General features: G+C 40.1%; 1 protein-coding gene across 2 annotated transcripts in view; it reads left to right on the forward strand.

Moving 5' to 3' along the window:
• Positions 1–19,215, forward strand: part of LOC131239527 (uncharacterized) — a 42,630-nt gene that overhangs the window by 22,706 nt on the left and 709 nt on the right. The window contains exons 15-26 of one of the 2 annotated variants that reach the window (XM_058237269.1): positions 1,968–2,069; positions 2,156–2,245; positions 12,602–12,677; positions 12,789–12,882; positions 12,984–13,056; positions 13,498–13,677; positions 15,600–15,722; positions 15,823–15,906; positions 16,057–16,241; positions 16,751–16,889; positions 16,989–17,048; positions 18,319–18,423. In XM_058237269.1, coding sequence (XP_058093252.1) covers positions 1,968–2,069; positions 2,156–2,245; positions 12,602–12,677; positions 12,789–12,882; positions 12,984–13,056; positions 13,498–13,677; positions 15,600–15,722; positions 15,823–15,906; positions 16,057–16,241; positions 16,751–16,889; positions 16,989–17,048; positions 18,319–18,423 — 1,311 coding nt within the window. The remainder of the gene's footprint in view (positions 1–1,967; positions 2,070–2,155; positions 2,246–12,601; positions 12,678–12,788; positions 12,883–12,983; positions 13,057–13,497; positions 13,678–15,599; positions 15,723–15,822; positions 15,907–16,056; positions 16,242–16,750; positions 16,890–16,988; positions 17,049–18,318; positions 18,424–19,215) is intronic. The other variant, XM_058237270.1, reaches the window with a different exon arrangement.

The following is a 19,215-nucleotide window of genomic DNA, read 5'->3' on the forward strand; positions in this document are numbered from 1 at the left end:
ACATATTTGGGGTGCCATTTTATATTTTTTTTCTATTTACGCATGAATTTTGGCCCTCAAAAATAATTGCAAACACCTAAATGTAAGATATTTTCATATTACATTCATTTTAATATATCTATCATTGATAGTAGATAGTTAGAAAATTAAATATATGAATTTTGTAGTCAAATTCAGGTTATCTGGTTCATAAATTCATCAGACAGTCCGATACAACTTCTCACTAAAGAGTGGACCGTTACACCACCATAAACATGTTCCAATTTATAAATGAATGCATATTTGGAATGCTTAGAATATTCCGGATTTAATCCATATTTTTTCATATTTTTTTGGCAAAAAAAAAATTTTGCGCCGTTACGGGCCGTTACGCCCCCGTATCACCGTTACGCCCCCGTATCCGTATCGGTTTTGGAGGTCACCGTTACGCCAACCGATACCGATACGGGACACCTTGGAGTGGAGAGATTTGAGAAGGATGTTGCACATAGAATTCAAGTATGGTGGAATAAATGGAGATTTGTCTTTGGAGTTTTAGGTGGTCTTGGTGAATCACTCAAACTGAAAGGGAAAATTTATAGGATGGCTATAAGTCAGCCATGTTTTATGGGACGTAATGTTGGGCAGTTAATGAACAACATGTTCATAATCATACTTCATAGGATGATTGTAAATGACATGAGGATGTTGAGATAGATGAATGGCAAGATGAGGAAGGATAAAATTAGAAATGAATGCATTCAAAGGAATTCATGCGTAGCACCGACAGGTAATAAGATGAGGGAAAGCAAACTTAGATGGTTTGGTCTTGTGCAACGGTGACCGAGTACTCGTCGGTTAGGAGTAAGTTTGTACAAGTTGAAGGCTCAAGGTTAAGGTCCAAAAGGATGTGAGTGGTGAATATGGTGTGCCATATGGCTGTTATGGGACTGTAAAGGCCATAATGTAAAGGTAACAGTGGCAGCCGTTACACATTACGGGGTCATAATGGTTGTCATAGCCGTTACGGGGAAAAAAATTACTCGTAATGAATGTTGCGGAAAAAATGACCCGTAACGGTTGTTACAACCCCCATAATGGTCCATTATGCTCCCTGTGAAGGCCGTAACAGTCCCATTATGGGGCCGATATAAGTTTCAGTTTTTTTTTTTTTTTTTCCCCCAATAAAAAAGAGACCATAACAGCCATTACTGTCCGTATTGTAAAGGTAATGGCGGTGGCTGTTACCGCCACCGTTATCATTATAGAATACCTTGAGATAGAAGAAAAGGCTTGATGACCTATGTTCTAACTGAAAGTATTGCCTTTGATAGAGTGGAATGGTGGAACATGATTCATGTAGCCAATTTGTTGGGATAAGGCTTAGATGTTGATGATGATGTGTCACAAAGTCTATTTAGGTTTTCTGGTTATTTAGCTTTATTTATTTATTTATTTATCAATGTTGAGTTTTTGTGTAGAGGATAGAGAACTGAAGTCACTAGGAAAATCAAATTCCATTGCAAATACCAACTCATCTTGCTTCCTGTTTCCTGCATTCATTCCATACTAATGGCTAACTATAACAAATTTTTAAAATGGAGTTTTCCACAACCATTTCTCATTTCATTAGCCACATTTGTTACCTGCATTGCTTCCCACATCTGTTTCTTGTGCAATTTCCTGCATCTGATTGGGTTTTGTTTCTGTTATTTACTTGCTGGTCTTTTCGTTTAATTTGTTTTATCATTGGAATTTCTCACAATGGCGGGGTTTTCAAATGGATAGCCGCACATCCGATTAGGTCTTGTTTCAGTTATTTAGTGGCTGGAATTTTCTTCTATTTTCTCTTATCATTTGGATTTCTCACAATTGTGGGGATTTTGGAAGGTAGCTATGATCAGCCTCTTTGACCACCAGATTATAAAATGAAAGATCTATCAAGCTTGTCCATTTATTGACATCATCTTTTGACTTTTTTTTTTCAGGATAGTTTTGGGAGATTACATGAAAGAGGGAAGGAAGTTCAGAAGACAACAAAGATATTGTGCAAGCTTTTCCCCAATAAAGTCACGATACACATGCCACAGGTGCTTAATGTGGGAGTGTCAGGTTGTTGGTCCATGTAATTGATATTTACATTATACAATATTTGATGGTTGCTTGTCTACTGCAGGATGAGGTCCTTCTTGTGGATTGGAAACATCAGTTGGATCGAGATGTTGAAACCCTTAAAGCCAAAGGAAATCTGAATAACATCCGCTTGGTAAGCACAAAGAAAAATCTATTTTCATGTGTATCACTTTCTATGTATCAATATTATACAAATTTTGTGTGTCCAGATCTATTTCAGATCAGCGCATTTTTTTTCCTTGCCACAATTTTTAGCTTCTTTGTTACATTAATAAACCAAGGGACATTTATTTTATTTGCTTTGTTAGTTAGCTAGAGGACGCATGTGAGGTCACTGGTATGAATGGGTTATAACTGTAAGAGATCATTGGTATGGTCTTAAGTGGCAGAAGGCAAACACTAAAATGTTAGGTGAATTAGGGCATGGACTTATTAGAGTAAAATGGTTTAGGTTTGTAGGTGTATGTGTGTGTGGGCCTATGATTGGGCCTATAGGTACATACACTTGGGCCTTGTATGTTATGGGCCTTAGTCTTTGCCTTTTTCCTGTTTTATCTTTATTTTTATGCTTTTCTTATTTGTCCAGTGTCTTTCTTTAGGGGTCGTTTGGATGCCTATAAAATCCGTAAGTTGTAAAGGGATTACAGGGGCTGTTTGGATGTATGTATTTGCTTGTAAAGGCTTTACAGGCTGTAAACAGATTACAACTTTTAGCTGTAAACCACGTTTCAGATTACAGGTAAAGTCTTTACAGCTAAAAAGGCATTGTACATAGTAGAACACAATAGTTGATATACACTCACGATATGTGGGGCCCACCGTAATGTGTATGGTACATCCAATCTATCCATCATGTGCTTCCCTTGATGCTCTCCTATGGCCCTAAAAAAACAGCTTGTTGATTATCAAATGGACCACATGAGGGAAGGATGGGATGTTCACCATTGAAAACTTCCATATTGCATTTGGGCCCCACTATGATGGGTGGACAACATCCAAGAAGCCTCACAAATTCCTCCACTTCCTCATCCAATGTGTCTCTACGAGGGGATTGAACTATATTGTTTCCAACAAAAGAGAAGCACTTGGACACCGAAATAATCTTCTCTAAGGAGGAGCAATTCTTGGGAACACGACCTGAAGAGGAGAGTCTCGACCTACACATCCTACCAAAAACAAATTCTCTCCCCATTTCCAAGAGAGAAGCCAACCCCAACTTTGACTTTCTCCCTACATGAAGGGATTCCCTTCCACAACCCAGAATCCTTGTGGAGGAATCTTTAACTTGCCATCCCTCCTGCATCCATACTTCCTTGCAATGACCTCTCTCCACAACGAGTCTTCCTCTCCAAACCTCCCCAAACCATTTTCCCCAAAGAACTCGGCTCATCATCTCCAAGTCTCTAATACTAGCTCTCTATTCCAACAGTTTGCACACCTCTTCTCACCCCAAGGGGAGAAATTTCATCCTCATCAAATCTCTACAAAAAAAAAAAAAAAAACTCTTCTTAGCTTTTCCAGCCTGGCGAGAATTGACTTTGGAATTTGAAGAGGGACAAGAAGTACAAAGACAAATTAATAGAGTTGACTTTATAAAAGTTACCAAACCGCCAAAAGATGAGTACCAACATTTCCATCTAGCTTTCTTTCTTTCGAACTACTACACCACTATGTCTTGTAAGTGCTTTTCCCACTTCCCAATATGAAGGAAGCCCATGATAGGTTGAGGGAAAGGCACCCGTTGGATAACAAAAAAACCCCGCCAATTGAGCCACCTCCTCCCTAGACATGTGTACCCCCAAGATCTTGCTCTTGGCTATGTTAACTTTGATATTTGATACAACTTTGAATCATAGGATGATCATTCTCAACTTTTCCACTATAGCCTTGTCAGCTTCACATAAGGGAAGCATATCGTTGGTGAATTGGAGATGGGATATTGGGGGATTCACCTTATCCACCCGAAACCCATGAAAGAGGCCAACATCCCGTCCTTTAGTTAACATCCTTCCCAAAGCCTCAACCACCACCACAAACAAATAGGGGGAGAGAGGATCGTCTTGCCGAATTCCCCTCATAGGCTTAAAGAACCCTTTGGGAGATCCATTCACCAAGATAGAATAGTGAGTTGAACTAATACTCCATAATCCACCCTCTTCCGAGAGCCCACAACCTATCCGCCTTAGCATATAATCCAAAAACTTTTAGTTAACATGATCATAGGCCTTCTCCAAATCCAATTACAAACTATGCATTTACCTCCCTCATACCGAGAATCGACACACATGCACTGTAAGAACAATATCGATGATTTGTCTGGCCACAATTGAAGGACCTTGATTTTTAGATACAACTCTCACTAAAACCGCCCTAAATCTTGAGGCCTATATTTTTGCTAGGATCTTGTACACATAATAATATTCTACCTTGTCATTAAAAGTAACACCCACCATTTTGCCTACTTGGTGATTGCCACTGTGATCTCTCTTTTCTCGCTAGCTTTCACCACTTGGTTATTTGCCTATGCTAACCTTGGAGACCTCGATTGGCTTAAGGTGAGGTCAAACTCCCCACACCCACTAGGTTGCTTGAAGGGAGTGGGACTCGTTTGCACACGACTTGGATATTAGATAACCACGCACGAGTGGTAGGATGAAGTAGCTTGGACATGGGTGAGAGTATGATGCTGCCCACATCACTTGGGGTACGTGGCGAGCCCTCTACAGTGAGACCGTAACCCGTCACCTTCACCCTGACGTCAGTGGGACGCGCTTCTCCCAACGCACTCACCTTGGAAGTGTTTGTCCTTTATGAACCTCCATTTGGCACTTGAACATCCAACAATGGAGCTCGAGCCTACACTCCAAACCGTACATTGTCATTGACCCTTCTTGCTACCTTGTCACGTGTTGCATTTGAACCGTCTCAATTGACACTTGAGCCAACCTCTGCTGTCACCACTGATGGTGTGTTAATGTCGAGGCGATGTGTTGAGCCCCCCACCTCTCTCCTAACACGGCAGAGCCACCCTCTGCTTTCGCTTATGAGGAAACACCCCCATCGATGCGACACATTGTCCTACGAGAGGGCCTAGGGCTAGGTATCTTCATGGATGCCACTGGATGAGCGCCACGTATTCCTCACCCTGTTCATGTGCACCAACATCTCTGGTTAGTGAGACCTTATCTTGCCGGTGATGTAGCGACCTCTGCCCCCACTTTGACCTCTGGCCTCCTCCCAACAAGCCCATGGATCCTCCTTCACCACTCAAATGGAGACTCCCCCATCATGATTAAAATTGTCTTTGGAGCTGTTATTGACCTCTTCCTTTTGACGAAGATTCGAGCCACTCTCATCTTCGATCTTAACTATGTTGCAAATCGATCATCAACACCTCACCTATATAGAATCCGATCATCTCAAAAGCATTGGAAAACCACAACTCCAGTGGTTTCCCCCCATAGTCGGTGCCACTTTATCACTCACCCGAACATCGACCTTTCTTCCCATCAATACAAGCATTTCACAAGACCTTCATGGAAGAGAGCTCCATCAAGCATAACTTGGTCGATCTCCACTATCAGTTTGAGGGATAGTTATAACTCCCAATTGTGATAGGGGCTTGAGAGAATAGTCTGCTTCCTCCACTCCCCCATTGTCAAACAACCACACCTTTATCTCGTCTAGGGTGGTTCCGACCATCTCTCGAGCATTCTCTATCACTCTCGGGTTCACGAACACCGCTGGCCCCACTCAGGTTGACTCCCTCCACAACCATCGCTTCTTCCTTGAGTCCGACACTACTCCACTAGGCATTTCTACACTATCCAAATCCCCTTCGGAGCCCCTTGGACCACTGCATCCGCGAATGATTTCCTTACCTAGCCTCCTGATGAAGCACTTACCTTGCTTTAGATGTGCTTTCCACCCCATCTTGCTCTCCCTTCCCTATTGCCTTCCCCATTTTCTTCTCCTCCACCATCAATGATTTGGTGGTTACCATCTTTGGACCATACCTTGCTCTTTGAACCGACAACTATTTGCCATTGAAACTCCGCCGATGGAGCGCAACCACCACAAAGGTGACGTCCTTTAATTTCTTAAACCGAATGAAGGCAAAACCCCGAAGTTTTCCTAATCCCCTCCCCTTGGGAATAACCACCTCCTTCACCCCTCCAACCTTGTTGAAAATCATTTGCAGGTTAAGTTTTGTCCATTCCTCCAGAAAGTTGTCGATAAGGAGGGTGGGTAGTATCGGATACGGCCTAGAGGATCCACCTCTAGCACCTTCACTTTTGGGGTTTCTCCCCCCTTATCCAATCCCCTTCTGAAGTATGCTCATCTCCTCCCTCACCCATTGTATTTGGCGAAGCTCCTCTCCCCCTGAACAATATTCCATCGAAGCTCATCTCCTCCCTCGCCCATTCCACTCCGCAACACTCATTGACGAACTCCCACGATGATTCTCCGACCGACTACGCTCCCTCGCTAGCTACGAGCGTCGTGCTTACTTTGCACTTGAGTTGGTGCAACCATGCCTCTGTCATCGGTGTTGAGGTAGATGGTCTGCTGCACCTCCCATCTCCAAGTTCAACCCCTGGCTTCCTCTAGCAACCAAGCCCTTAGGAGGGCTTTGTAACTTGATCTTGTGAGAGCCCTTCAAACCGATTTCCCTTTAGAAACCCCTCTTTAAGAGCCTTTGATGCTGCTTTCTCGAAAGGTTGACGAGTGCTTCAAGCACTCTCACATCTTTATCCTTGGAGAATAGTAGAATAGTGAATTGGGTTTAAAAGATTAGGAAAATGTCTTAAAGGTCTTTATTTATTTATTTATTTATTATTATTATTATTGTTTTACCAAAGATCAATAGTTAAAAATATTCAATCGAACATTTAAAGCCTTTGCAATCAGTGTTCGCAATATTGGTATCAATGCATGTATCGCACCCTCGGGATACAAAAACATATTGGTGTCACATCAGAAATATTGCATGTATTGTAGAATGTAATGTTGAAGGAAACAATGGGAAATGATGAAATTTTCAATGAAACTTCATGAGATGTTGAAAGAGACATGATGACACACTTAGAACTCAAACATTACAAAAACCAAGTTTGCTTAATTAGTTTCCATTGTATTTGGTCCTAAACTCTGCGCCATTTGATAGAATTGATGCAGTTAATATCCAAAAAGAGTTAATATAATTCACAATTCATGCAATACAAGTACCAGAACACAAACAATACATGCAAAAAAAAAAAAAAAAAACAGAAGAAGCAAAATAAATAAGTTAAATAAAAAATAGTACTAGAACTATTTTTTGTTATTTTTAATTAAAAATATTTTGTTAAAAAATTCAAGAAATCATCTTCAATTAGTAGAACGAGCTTACAAGTACTGTCCATTGACTCATTGAGACCCTACTTGCAATTTAAATGGGTAAAAATGAAGATTTTTGAATTTTCCTCAAATTTTCGTATTCCCTAAATTTGAAAATCGGAGCTTCAAATCCATGATTTTGTACTAAAGGTAACGAGATCTTGATTAAAAACCACCACCCGAGAACATCTCAGATGGGGGAAGCAAGCTACAAACTATAAAAGAGAAATTACATTAAAAACATCTATGGCCTTCGAGCAAGAGGTCTATTCCACTACATCTCGCTTCACCATTCTCACCACCTCAAGCACAATTCCGCTTGAATTTCTGAAGCATCGGCTGTTCCTCTTCCACTCAAGAACCCATAAGAATGCGGAAAAAGCAATTGCCACACCTGTCTTCCTTTCATGTGGACCTCACCACCATTCCAGGCCAGAGAATATCTTCAATAGACCCAAGCAATATCCAATGTGTTTCGAATGTCTCAAGAAACCTATTCCACAGTTGTTGAATGAACTTGTAATGAACGAATAAGTGATTAACTGTCTTTGCACTAATGCACTTCAAGCAAACACTGGGAAGCACCTTCGACCTCCTCTAGAGATTGTCCACTGCAAGCATCCTTTTCCTTCCTACCAACCATACAAATGCCTCCACCTTTGGGGGAGCCCCATAGGACCAGGGAAGTTTGATTGCTAATCTTAACTCTCGGAGCACCCTTAAGCATCTTGTAGGAGTGGATTGAGAAGTTTCCCTACTTTTCTCTTTTTGACACCATTGCATCCTTTTCTCCCACTGATGGCTGACAACTATGAATACAATCTAATAGCATAAGAAACTACTCGACCTCCTTTTTTGATGGGTTCCTACAACAAGGGGGAGACCACACCACTGCATTACCACTCATAGAAAAGCATCGATCCACCAGGAGATCCAATTGAAGATCCCTTGCCAGGAGATCCATTAATCCATCATTGCATCCTTTTGTTTTTTGTTGCAAGCCGAGCCCTTGCCAGGATATCCAATAGAAGTGGTCTCTCACAGATCCATTGATCTTCCCAAAACCAAATCTGATGGCTATTATTGAGAGAGATGGAAACCCCCCTTTTAAGGGGCCTACATTAGAAACTCCTCTCCACAGACTCGAGGCCCTACAAAGAGGAGTCTTTGACCCACCACCCACCTTCCCGGACCCCCTACTTGCAAGTTCCAAGGAATGACCTCCCTCCACAATTTCCCTTCGTCCATGCCAAAACTCTAAGCCCATTTGACCGATTTGGAGCAAAAGAACTAAGTAAAAACAAATAAAGTCACAACAATGTTACAGAATGGGTCGCAGCTTATTTATGCTCTTTGATTACAATTTTTCCACCCAAACCTTGATTTCTATCCAAACAACAGAAAAGTTGTCTAGCTCCTGCCGCATAGGGATTTTTATTTATTTATTTATTTTTTTTGAATTTTCGGAAGAGGGGTGCATTTCATTGACATTGTTGATATGTATCGCATGTATCGATGCTATCGGGGAATATTTATAAAAGGGCAGTGTGATGTTTTCTGATATATCCACGCATTGATGATATATCGAACAATACATGCGATAATTTAATTGATACGATCAATTTTGCAATTCTCCATCTATTTCATATCGGGCCCTTGCGATATTGATGGTATCGGCCGATACTATCAATACTGCAAACACTGTTCGTAACCTTTGGAAAAGATCGATGGTGCTCTTAAATGTGTCTTCTATGCTTTAATGATGAAGAGTCAGTCGATCACCTCTTCATCCACTGTTCCTTCTCCAAAATAGTTTGGTTTGGAATTCGCGGGGCCTCAAGCTTCTTCTGGGTGATGCTAGCCTTGATTGGTTGCCTTTTCAAGTCATGGCATGTTGGAGGAGGTTGTGTTGGTCGGAGCAAATGGAGACTGGCTGTACTTGCCATCTTGTGGGCGATATGGTTAGAAAGAAACAATTGTTGTTTTTGTAATTAGCAGGGTTCCATTGGGGTTTTAGGTTTAGTCTATTTTATTTTGTTTCCTTTTTTCCTTTCCTTTTTTTTTTTTTTCTATTTCTTTTTGTTGTTTTGTTTTGTTTGTTGTTCCGTTTCTTTTGTTTTGTCTCTTTTTTCTTTTGGCCTTCAGCCCTAATAAAGTGCACTATCTTTAAAAAATAATAATTCTACAACCACCATAGAGGAGAGGGTCCCCTAGTGCAGGCCCCTTTAACCACCAAAGAAGCCTTTGGGCATCCCATTAACTAGGGTAATTAGGGTTGAATGTGGAGTTGGGGCAACACACTTTGAGATCCATTTTCTCCGTTCACCCCAAATTTCATTATGCTCAACATATACTCCCGAAAAGATATGCTCCAAGAACTTCCAGTCTACATGATTGTAGACCTTTTCCATGTCTAGCTTACATATTATCCTCTGGGACCCTTATCAAATACCCATGCGCAATGAGAACCCTCAAGGGCCTGATGCTAGCCCCTTCTTGGGAACCAATATAATAAATGAGGCTACAATTTTCCTTGGAAAGACGCCCTTAGTTGGAGTACTCGTACAAATGCCTTAGTTGGAGTACTCGTACAAATGCCACAAGTCCTATTACTTTATCCTTAAGCATTGGAATAGAGTGATTGGGAACCTTTCCAATTAATGTGGGGACATTTTCACATTGGGCTCGAGTGGGGATGCGAGGGGCGCACTTGGGGTGGGTGGCCCGCAGAATAATGCAGGGGGCATTTTCATACCGGGCTCGAGTGGGGTGGCCTGTGGGATGAGGGGGCACACTCGGGGTAGGCGGCCTGCGGAACCCATGTGATTTGGGGACCGTGTGAGGCGGGTGGCTCGTGTGAGGTCCCCATTGATTTGGGGCCCACAAGGAGGGTTCGGCCGAGGTCCTAACCCATGGATTTGGGGCCTGGGCTATGAGATAAAAGGATTAATTCTCCATGCTCTATCAGTTTGAGCTTTTAGAGCAAGTGGTTAATTGTCCTGCATCACCAACCCTACTTAACTTTGACACCACCGACTTCAATTCATCCCCCTCAATTGGTCTTTCCAATCAATCCACTTTTTCCTTGTTAATTAGATCAAACTCTAGATCATTTAGATTAGGTCTGACACGTTCCTCATATACCACTAGATCAAGATAGGATTTAACGATCTTGCAAATTTCTTGTTGCTACTTGAGTCCTCTACTGTTCACCAAAGGGAACTAAACTCTAGATCATTTAGATTAGGTCTGACCCAGTCCTCGTATACCACTAGATCAAGATAGTATTTAACGATCTTGCAAATTTCTTATTGCTACTTAAGTCTTCTACTGTTCACCACATGGGAACTGATTCTGTTGGTTCCGCTAGCATCTGTAATGCTGTGAAATTATTTCGTATTTCCACTCTTTTGAGCCGTAGTGCCCTTGATTTTTGGCTCAACACTATTTCTTTCATCTTCACCTTTCTTTTGAAGTCCTGTTTTGATGCCATCCTCTCCTATTCTGCTGAGGATCTGAAATTTCTTCCTTGTGTTCCAGACACTGAATAGCTCTAGAATATTGACATTTTCTTCCAAGGACCACATTTCCAAATGTTCCATTTGCTTCCTTGGACCCTTGATAGATTTTAACTTCATCATAAATCTTTAACCTTCCCGTCCTTCTACGCATATCACCTGCCACCATTCCCTAGGAATCCATCCTCTTGTAGCTGCATGAACTTGAGTCTAAATGGATTACAACTCAAATTGAAATTCAAGTAGATTGAGAAATCTCACAACATATTGTTGACTGATCAGTCTCACGTGCTAGGTGGTGGGGACAGCTCTACTCAATTGCTGTCCAGCCTTTGCCAGGTAGAACAGTCGAGGCAGAGTTTCATGGTGGCCTGGTAATTTTACCAGACCCTAAACACATTAGCAAGGGCTAGGGTTGTAATTGGGTTGTTAACCTGATTGGTCCGTCATAGCTTACATTCTTTAATATCTTACGTGCTCTGGTTAGATGGATCATTAGCGGCCAGCATAGCTTACATTCTTTACTCATTTTTTGACTGATCAACCCTTATTGACCTGTCCCAACAATAAGTGGATTTAGGACCAAAATTTAGACCCATGGAGCAGGTTTTGTTCTGAAAGTTTAACCCAACCTGACCTTGGACAGACCCAGTTTTTAAGTGGGTGTGAAAAACATTAGAAGCACATCAATCACATTGGCTCCCCCCCCCCCCCCCCCAAAAAAAAAAAAAAAAAAAAAAACTACTACTTTTTAGTGCCATCTTGATCACTCTGGAGAAAGGCACGTATGTGAATCGGCCATCCTTAAAGGAGAGTCTAAATGTTTGGTTAATTAATTAATACTACCTAGGGCAAGTGGAATATTAGGAACCGTTGGACAAGATCCAACGACCAATACTAAACCATCCTAAGTTGGATATCGTCATAGATTCTTCTAAAGTTTATCTAAGATAGCAGAGTATCTTGCCGTTTTCCGTTTTATTTCATTTGCAAATGCTTTATGTTCTTTAATATCTTACATTCTCTGGTTAGATGGAGCATCAGCGGCCAGCATTGCTTACATTATTTTCTCATTTTTTGACTGATCAACCCTTGTTGTCTGCTTTGATGTTGCCTCATCGTTGTGAGAAGTGGCAGTTTTCGTTCATGGTGGCTTTTGTGCCTCATTAGTCTCCTTTTTGCTGGAAGGGGCTCGCTTGACTTCATGTAATTTGATTTCTAGCCACTGCGTAAGATTCATAGGTTCACTTGACATGATTAAATGATATTTGTAGAACTTCAGTGGATGTTTAATCATCCCACATCCATAGGTGAAACATGTCGTCTCTTAATGCTAATATTCTGTCACTGGTATGAAAACGTGACTAATTGGTCAATTATTATGCCCATACACTACATGGTCGGTGTTCTTTTCCTTGGGTAGTCTGGTCTACTTGTGTTGTCAACATGCTGTTACTATTACCAGATGGCCATGTGTCACTGCGCTGCAGTGCTTTATTGGGTTCAGATCATGGATGATGACCAGAAATGTGAATGATGACAATGATTTCCATAATTTTCGTTATAATACGATTTTTTCCCTTGTTACACAGGTTTTGAATCGCAGTGGGCTTGAGTGTGATGGGCTCGAAACAATATGTGTTAAGGATCAAGCACTCACAAGTGAAAGTCTGTGTTTCTTATATGATTGATAAAATGGACATTTCTTTAATGCAATTTCCTTTAATTATTTGTTAGGGAAACTTAATTTTAGTTATTTATTATTTGCATATACTGCAGATGCGGAGAAGATAGTCGGGTGGGCTTTAAGTTCCCATCTCATGCAGAATCCAGGAGTTGATGCAAAAGATAAGCTTGTTTTATCCAGTGATAGGTATTTTACACGCACTATCATCAAATTATTGTTTTTATACGAGTTTACTTTGACTGTATCTAGTGACAAGAAGAACTGTAATATTATCAATGCATATTTAGCAGCATACAGTACGGAATTGGGATCCTGCAGGCTATACAGAGTGAGTCTAAAAGCTTGAAGAAATCACTCAAGGTGCGTAGTCTTTTAAAGCAAGAATACAAAATTCATGGAATGGGATGATTCTTGCATCTTATTGGAAGCTATTTATGTATTGAGAAGATATATGATGCTTGATCGAGCTTTTGAGTGGTCCACACTTTATACATGTGGGCCTCATTCTGGCGATGCTATTCATTCGTATGGGAGTACTGCCAAAATCTCCCAATCAAATGATCCTGTCTGAATTTTCCCCTGTTTATTTATAGGTGTGCATTTCAATCTTACGGTTAGGATCATTTGATATTGGAGATACTAGGGCATGGCTCATCTCATGATGGGTCGAGTAGATTAACACCTTAGGCTACTAAAAGCTGGATCTCATCTTATACAATTCCTGGATTGTTGCTCTTGATCTGTCATCATTTAATACCTCTCGAATAATTCTTTCTGAATAAATGCAATGTTCAACCCCAGGATGTTGTAACGGAGAATGAATTTGAGAAAAGGCTCTTAGCTGATGTTATCCCACCCAATGATATTGGAGTAACATTTGATGACATTGGAGCTCTAGAGAATGTTAAAGACACATTGAAGGAGTTGGTGATGCTTCCATTACAGAGACCTGAGCTATTTTGCAAGGGGCAGCTGACAAAGGTTTGGATATTGCTCTAACGTGACATGAAGGTCATATTTTGTAGTGTTTTGGAAATGTAGGATGTATTAATTAACTATCATCATCATAGTCCCTTTGTCATGTTTCCTTGATTTTGTTTTTTCTTTGTATTCTTTATCATGACTATCTGTAAGCTGATCCTTTTTCGTGCACGTGTACATTCTTGTTTCTGATATTAGAGCAGTTATCATCATGAATGCATTAAGATCTTTCATGCCTGTTTGGCTAGAAGTTAGAACCAACACATGTTTCATGCTCTTGAATATGCTGAGAGTTTTTCTCCTTATCAATTGGAAAGAAATCAATCTGATGACTAAAAACATGACAACAAAATCACTGGTTGCTAAATCTGCTGCATTAACCAAAAGGTGGTCTCCCATCTCTAGTTCACATATTGCACTCTTGGATTTTGTGACACTTTTAAGGGTTCTTATCACTATTTTCCAATATTTGGAAGTGTCCAATCTCAGGACGAATGTGAGTGCTATGTCGGGGATTTCAGGGCTTCCTACTGGTGCCAACTCAAAGGCGGCAAGTTTTTGGGATCTGGTATTTGAGAGAGTGGAAAGAAAATTAGCTATGTGGAAGAAGAGATATCTTTTCCTAGGGTGGAAGGATAACTGAAATAATTATCATTTCTACATTATTGAGTCTTCCCATTTACTCTCTCTCTCTCTCTCTCTCTCTCTTCAAGGCACCGGCAAAGTGGCGAAGTAGGTTGAATGAATCCAAAGAAACTTTTATAGGAGGAGGGAGGGGAGACAAACGGGACTGTAAGTTCCATCTAATGAACTGGTCCTCTGTTTAGAAGTCAAACAAGGAGGGGAATTGTGATAAGAAATGTAAAGGAAAGAAATTGGGGGCTACTAAGTGTTGATGGAGATTTGGGGAGGAGGGGAGCATTATGGTCAAATATCATTGTGAGGACCAGAGGTATGCGAAGTCATTTGTAAGTTTGGTGAGACTGACATGAAGGAAGAAAATGGTTATATCTTTACTAGAATGGTTAAGGTTGTAAAGACTTTGCCATTTTTTCTGTTTTTGTTCTCCCCTTCTTGAGTAAGAGGGCTTTACTTAAAGATTGCTACAAATTCATTTTGGGACAATGTGGTGTGGAACATTGCTTTTTGATGCCACTTAAAAGATGAGAAAATACAATGTTTTGTGAGTTCTCTGTGAACTAGATGAAAGGATTTGGAAGTGGTCTCAGAATGTACAATTCTCCTGAGAGTCTTTCATCTCCCAAATCAGAGGTTGGTGTGTGAGTTCTCTGTGAGCCAAAGTGTGGGGGAATGGTGTGTGACTGAAATAGAAGCTTGTGCGTAGTTAGCTGTTGCAAGTAAAATCTTAATGATAGATAATCTCAAAGGAAAAGAACTCTGCACTCCCTACCGTTTGTTTTATGCTTTGGAGAAGGAAGAATCTGTCAATTACCTCTTTCTTTCCATATTGCAAGAGAGGTTTGGAGCTAGTTCATATCGATGTTTGGGATGGAATTGATGATGGGAGATATTATTAAAGGGTAGACTGGTTGGCCTTTTATTAACAAGGGTACCTTATGTGGAAGATGGTTAAATTTGCAGTCCTCCGGTGCATACGGAAGGAAATGAATAGACGGATCCTGAAACATGATTTTCAAATGATATTTAAAAACATGGACTGCATAGGAGTTGTCCTGTTTGATACAACCATGGACTGCATGGGAGTGGTTTGTTTGATATTCATTTTCATTTCGAATCATCTATAGATATGTCTTATAAGTTATATGGGAATTTTTAAATATTTATAGATTATGGGAGTTGGTTGCAGCTTCATACCTTTGCAATGAGTAGTGGGATTTTGTTGAAATGATTACGTAGTATTGTTTGAAGAGTGTTGTTGACGCAATTTCTTTGTCATGCAGCCTTGCAAAGGCATACTTTTGTTTGGCCCTCCTGGTACGGGGAAGACAATGCTTGCAAAAGCTGTAGCCACTGAAGCCGGAGCTAATTTCATAAATATTTCAATGTCTAGCATCACATCAAAGGTAATTGTTCCACCATCCGTAAGCTCTGCGTAATGCATGCTTCCATCTTTAAATTGTTCTCTGATTTTCAGTATGGCATTATTGTGCTTGTCTATTGCAGTGGTTTGGTGAGGGTGAGAAGTATGTAAAAGCTGTTTTCTCCTTGGCCAGTAAAATTGCGCCTAGTGTTGTATTTGTTGATGAGGTGAGCTTCTCAGATATCAATCCTATGCATGGTTGATTCCCTCGTGTTGTATTTTGGTTGATTGCTCTTTTCTACAATATTTGTCTAGGGCATGTTGGGTAATACTGTTTCAGATTCTATCAGCTTCATCTTTTTTCTGTCTTTTGAAAGGTTGACAGCATGTTGGGGCGGAGAGAGAATCCAGGAGAGCATGAAGCTATGCGTAAGATGAAAAATGAATTTATGGTAAACTGGGATGGCTTGCGGACGAAAGATAAAGAACGGGTTCTGGTGCTTGCTGCAACTAATAGGCCTTTTGACCTTGACGAGGCTGTAATTAGAAGGCTTCCAAGGAGGTAAACACACCATTTCAGTTGCAGTGAATGATTTAGTTTTCTTGATCATATTATTATATGCTTGTCAAGAGCTTAGCTTTTAAACTGCGCGGGTCAACCTGGTGCCTGAGTCTGCCTGACCAGGTCAACCAGGCAATCCCTGGTCTCTGTGCGTCTTGCCCTTGTTTCTTAGGTTGAATTTGGTCTGTTGACTGGGACTGGTTTCAAGGAGCGACTAAGATGACCCAAGGAAGAAAGAGAGGATGAGGGAAGGAGAAGAGGGGAAAGAGGAAGGTGAAAAGGAATGACTGTGGGAAGAGAAGAAGAAGATCCCCATTGTAGGTGATATAGGAATCAAATGACAATGGACAATTACAACCAATAAGTGGTCCCCACGTGTATGCTTTGGGCTGAGCAAATGCTTGGTCAAGCATTGTACATGTCCTCATTTGTAACATCATCTCATCTCTTGCATTTGTTAGGATTTCCATGTAGGCCATGCCAAGCTACTAATGAAGTATTTTCTGCAGGTTGATGGTAAACTTACCTGATGCCCCAAACAGATCAAAGATCCTAAAAGTGATACTGGCAAAAGAGGATTTGTCTCCTGATGTTGATTTGGATGCAATTGCAAGTATGACGGATGGATATTCTGGAAGCGACCTGAAGGTTTTCATTCTACTTGATCCGGCAATTCACCATTTAAAAAAAATTATTTTATTACCAACACCTTTCAACTACTTGTATTCACTTGAGATTGTTTTACAGAATCTCTGTGTTACAGCTGCACACTGTCCAATTAGAGAAATTTTGGAGAAGGAAAAAAAGGTGGGTTTCTTTTTTTTCTTTGAGATCTGCTGGTCCTGTATTTCCTTCACTTGCATTTCTAAAATTGAAAGAAAACATTCATTTCATAGGTTTTATGCAAATATATCATGTTAATTTGTTAACATCCTTGAGAACTGTTTCCACATACTGCTAATTGCACTACTTGATGCTCCTATGATACAGAAAGAAATCATACACTGCTCATGTTGAATGCCAAATAAGAATTTCTAGTTTTCTAATTTCTTTGCAGCCATCTGAGTTCTTCACCATACAAAAATACTCAAAATCTCTGAAACAAGTATCCATACGTGTTGTGTGGAAAAAGAAGAAGAAATATATATATATATATATATATATATATATATATATATATATATATATATATATATATATATATATATATATATATATATATATATATATATATTAAATTTCCATGTGTTCTAAGCATTGTTTTAAATATCGATGATATCGGCCGATATATTCCACGATATATCTTGTATCCCACATGTACGATACAAAACCCACAAGTAGTGCGATATATCTCACATATTCAATCCGGTGAGCATTTTCGATTTTCGTTCCTTTTTTTTTTTTTTTTTCTATAAATCATGTTAAATTAGTGTCAAATTGTTACAAATCCATGGTTTTTCATGTTTTGCATGAAAAATCATGGATTAGGTGCTTCGATTTCAAGATTTTGAGGAGATGGGCCAAGTTGAGGAAAATTGAAAAAAAAAAAGAAGAAAATTTCCCACTTTCTTGCAAATCGGCTCCAATCCTTGTGTCCAAACATAAAATCAAACATGTATATAACCTGATCTAGTGATTCTTCTTTTGCTTTTGAATGTATTGCTTGTGTTTCCACACATCTTCTTACGTTTATAAATTATATGAATAGACTTTGAATATACTTGCATCAATTTAGTTAGACAACGCATACAGTAGGACCCCATACAAAAAAATCCTATTATGTGCACTTATTTTTTGTAATGTTTTGATCTATAAATGTGTGTTGATGTCTTTTTCAACAATCACTGAAGTTTCATTGAAAAATTCGACCAATTTTCCCATGTTACCAACAACAACGATACATTATGCGATACAACCGATATATCCCATGCAATAACCGATACGTATCCATATCCCAAGGGTGTGATACTTAACACGATACCGATATTTCGAACACTGGTTCTAAGAAAAAAATTCCATGCCCCCCTTTGTCCACCTACTGTTTGGTGCAGCTGCTGACATATCTAATTGTCTGCAGGAACGGGCCTCAGCATTGGCAGAAGGAAGACCACCTCCAGCATTGAGCGGCAGTGCTGACATACGACCTCTAAGCATTGATGATTTCAAATATGCCCATGAACAGGTAAAGAAAGCTCATGCTCTGCATTAACTCATCTGCAATCCCCTGCCCCACCTGAGACTGTAGTTCCACATAAAGCTCTTTTATTTATTTATGTTGTTTTCTTTCGTACCACTCCCGCATCATGCCAGTCACCGGAAAAGGTATGAAACAGTTTTCGGGATGTTCTTGAAACCAGAATTCTATGGCTTGTGACTCAACTTGAAACCGGACCAAGTCAACTCGATTCAACAAGATTTAGAGCCTAGTCACCATAACTCAGTGGCAAACTCAACTTGGTCTCTTTATGTTTAAATAGGAATGATCAACAACAGCCATGGTGTGCGATGCAAGTTTGCAGCCCTTTTATTCTTTTCCTCATAAATTGTTGTTTCCCACCATCACCCGCAATTTCAAACTTTTGGAGGGAATAATGGTTGTAAAATTGAGCCGAAGGCTAATCTTTCAACCCTGGTGTAGTTGATCAATCCTCATTTTTTAGTGTTGGAAGGAAGACAAGATAATTCTTTCAAACAATTTCTTATTGCCATACTATGGCCAATTATGGATCTCAATATGCACATACATTAGCCAGAACACAAGACTCGCAATTGTCGGCACCATTCATATGAATTTTGCCCATTGGCCAATCCTTTCCGTTTGTCCATTTGCATTGCACCGATTGGATGGTTAGTTTTGTGCGTGATTATGCAACGAGTTGTTACTAAGGCCAGTATTTAAGGATGTATCACCAATGCAGTAATTCTATCTGTTTCCATTTTCCTTGTTCCTTTTTTTCGTCTTGCTTTCTCACGT

Source organism: Magnolia sinica, chromosome 3 (genome assembly GCF_029962835.1).
Source record: "Magnolia sinica isolate HGM2019 chromosome 3, MsV1, whole genome shotgun sequence".
Taxonomy (NCBI): Eukaryota; Viridiplantae; Streptophyta; class Magnoliopsida; order Magnoliales; family Magnoliaceae; genus Magnolia; species Magnolia sinica.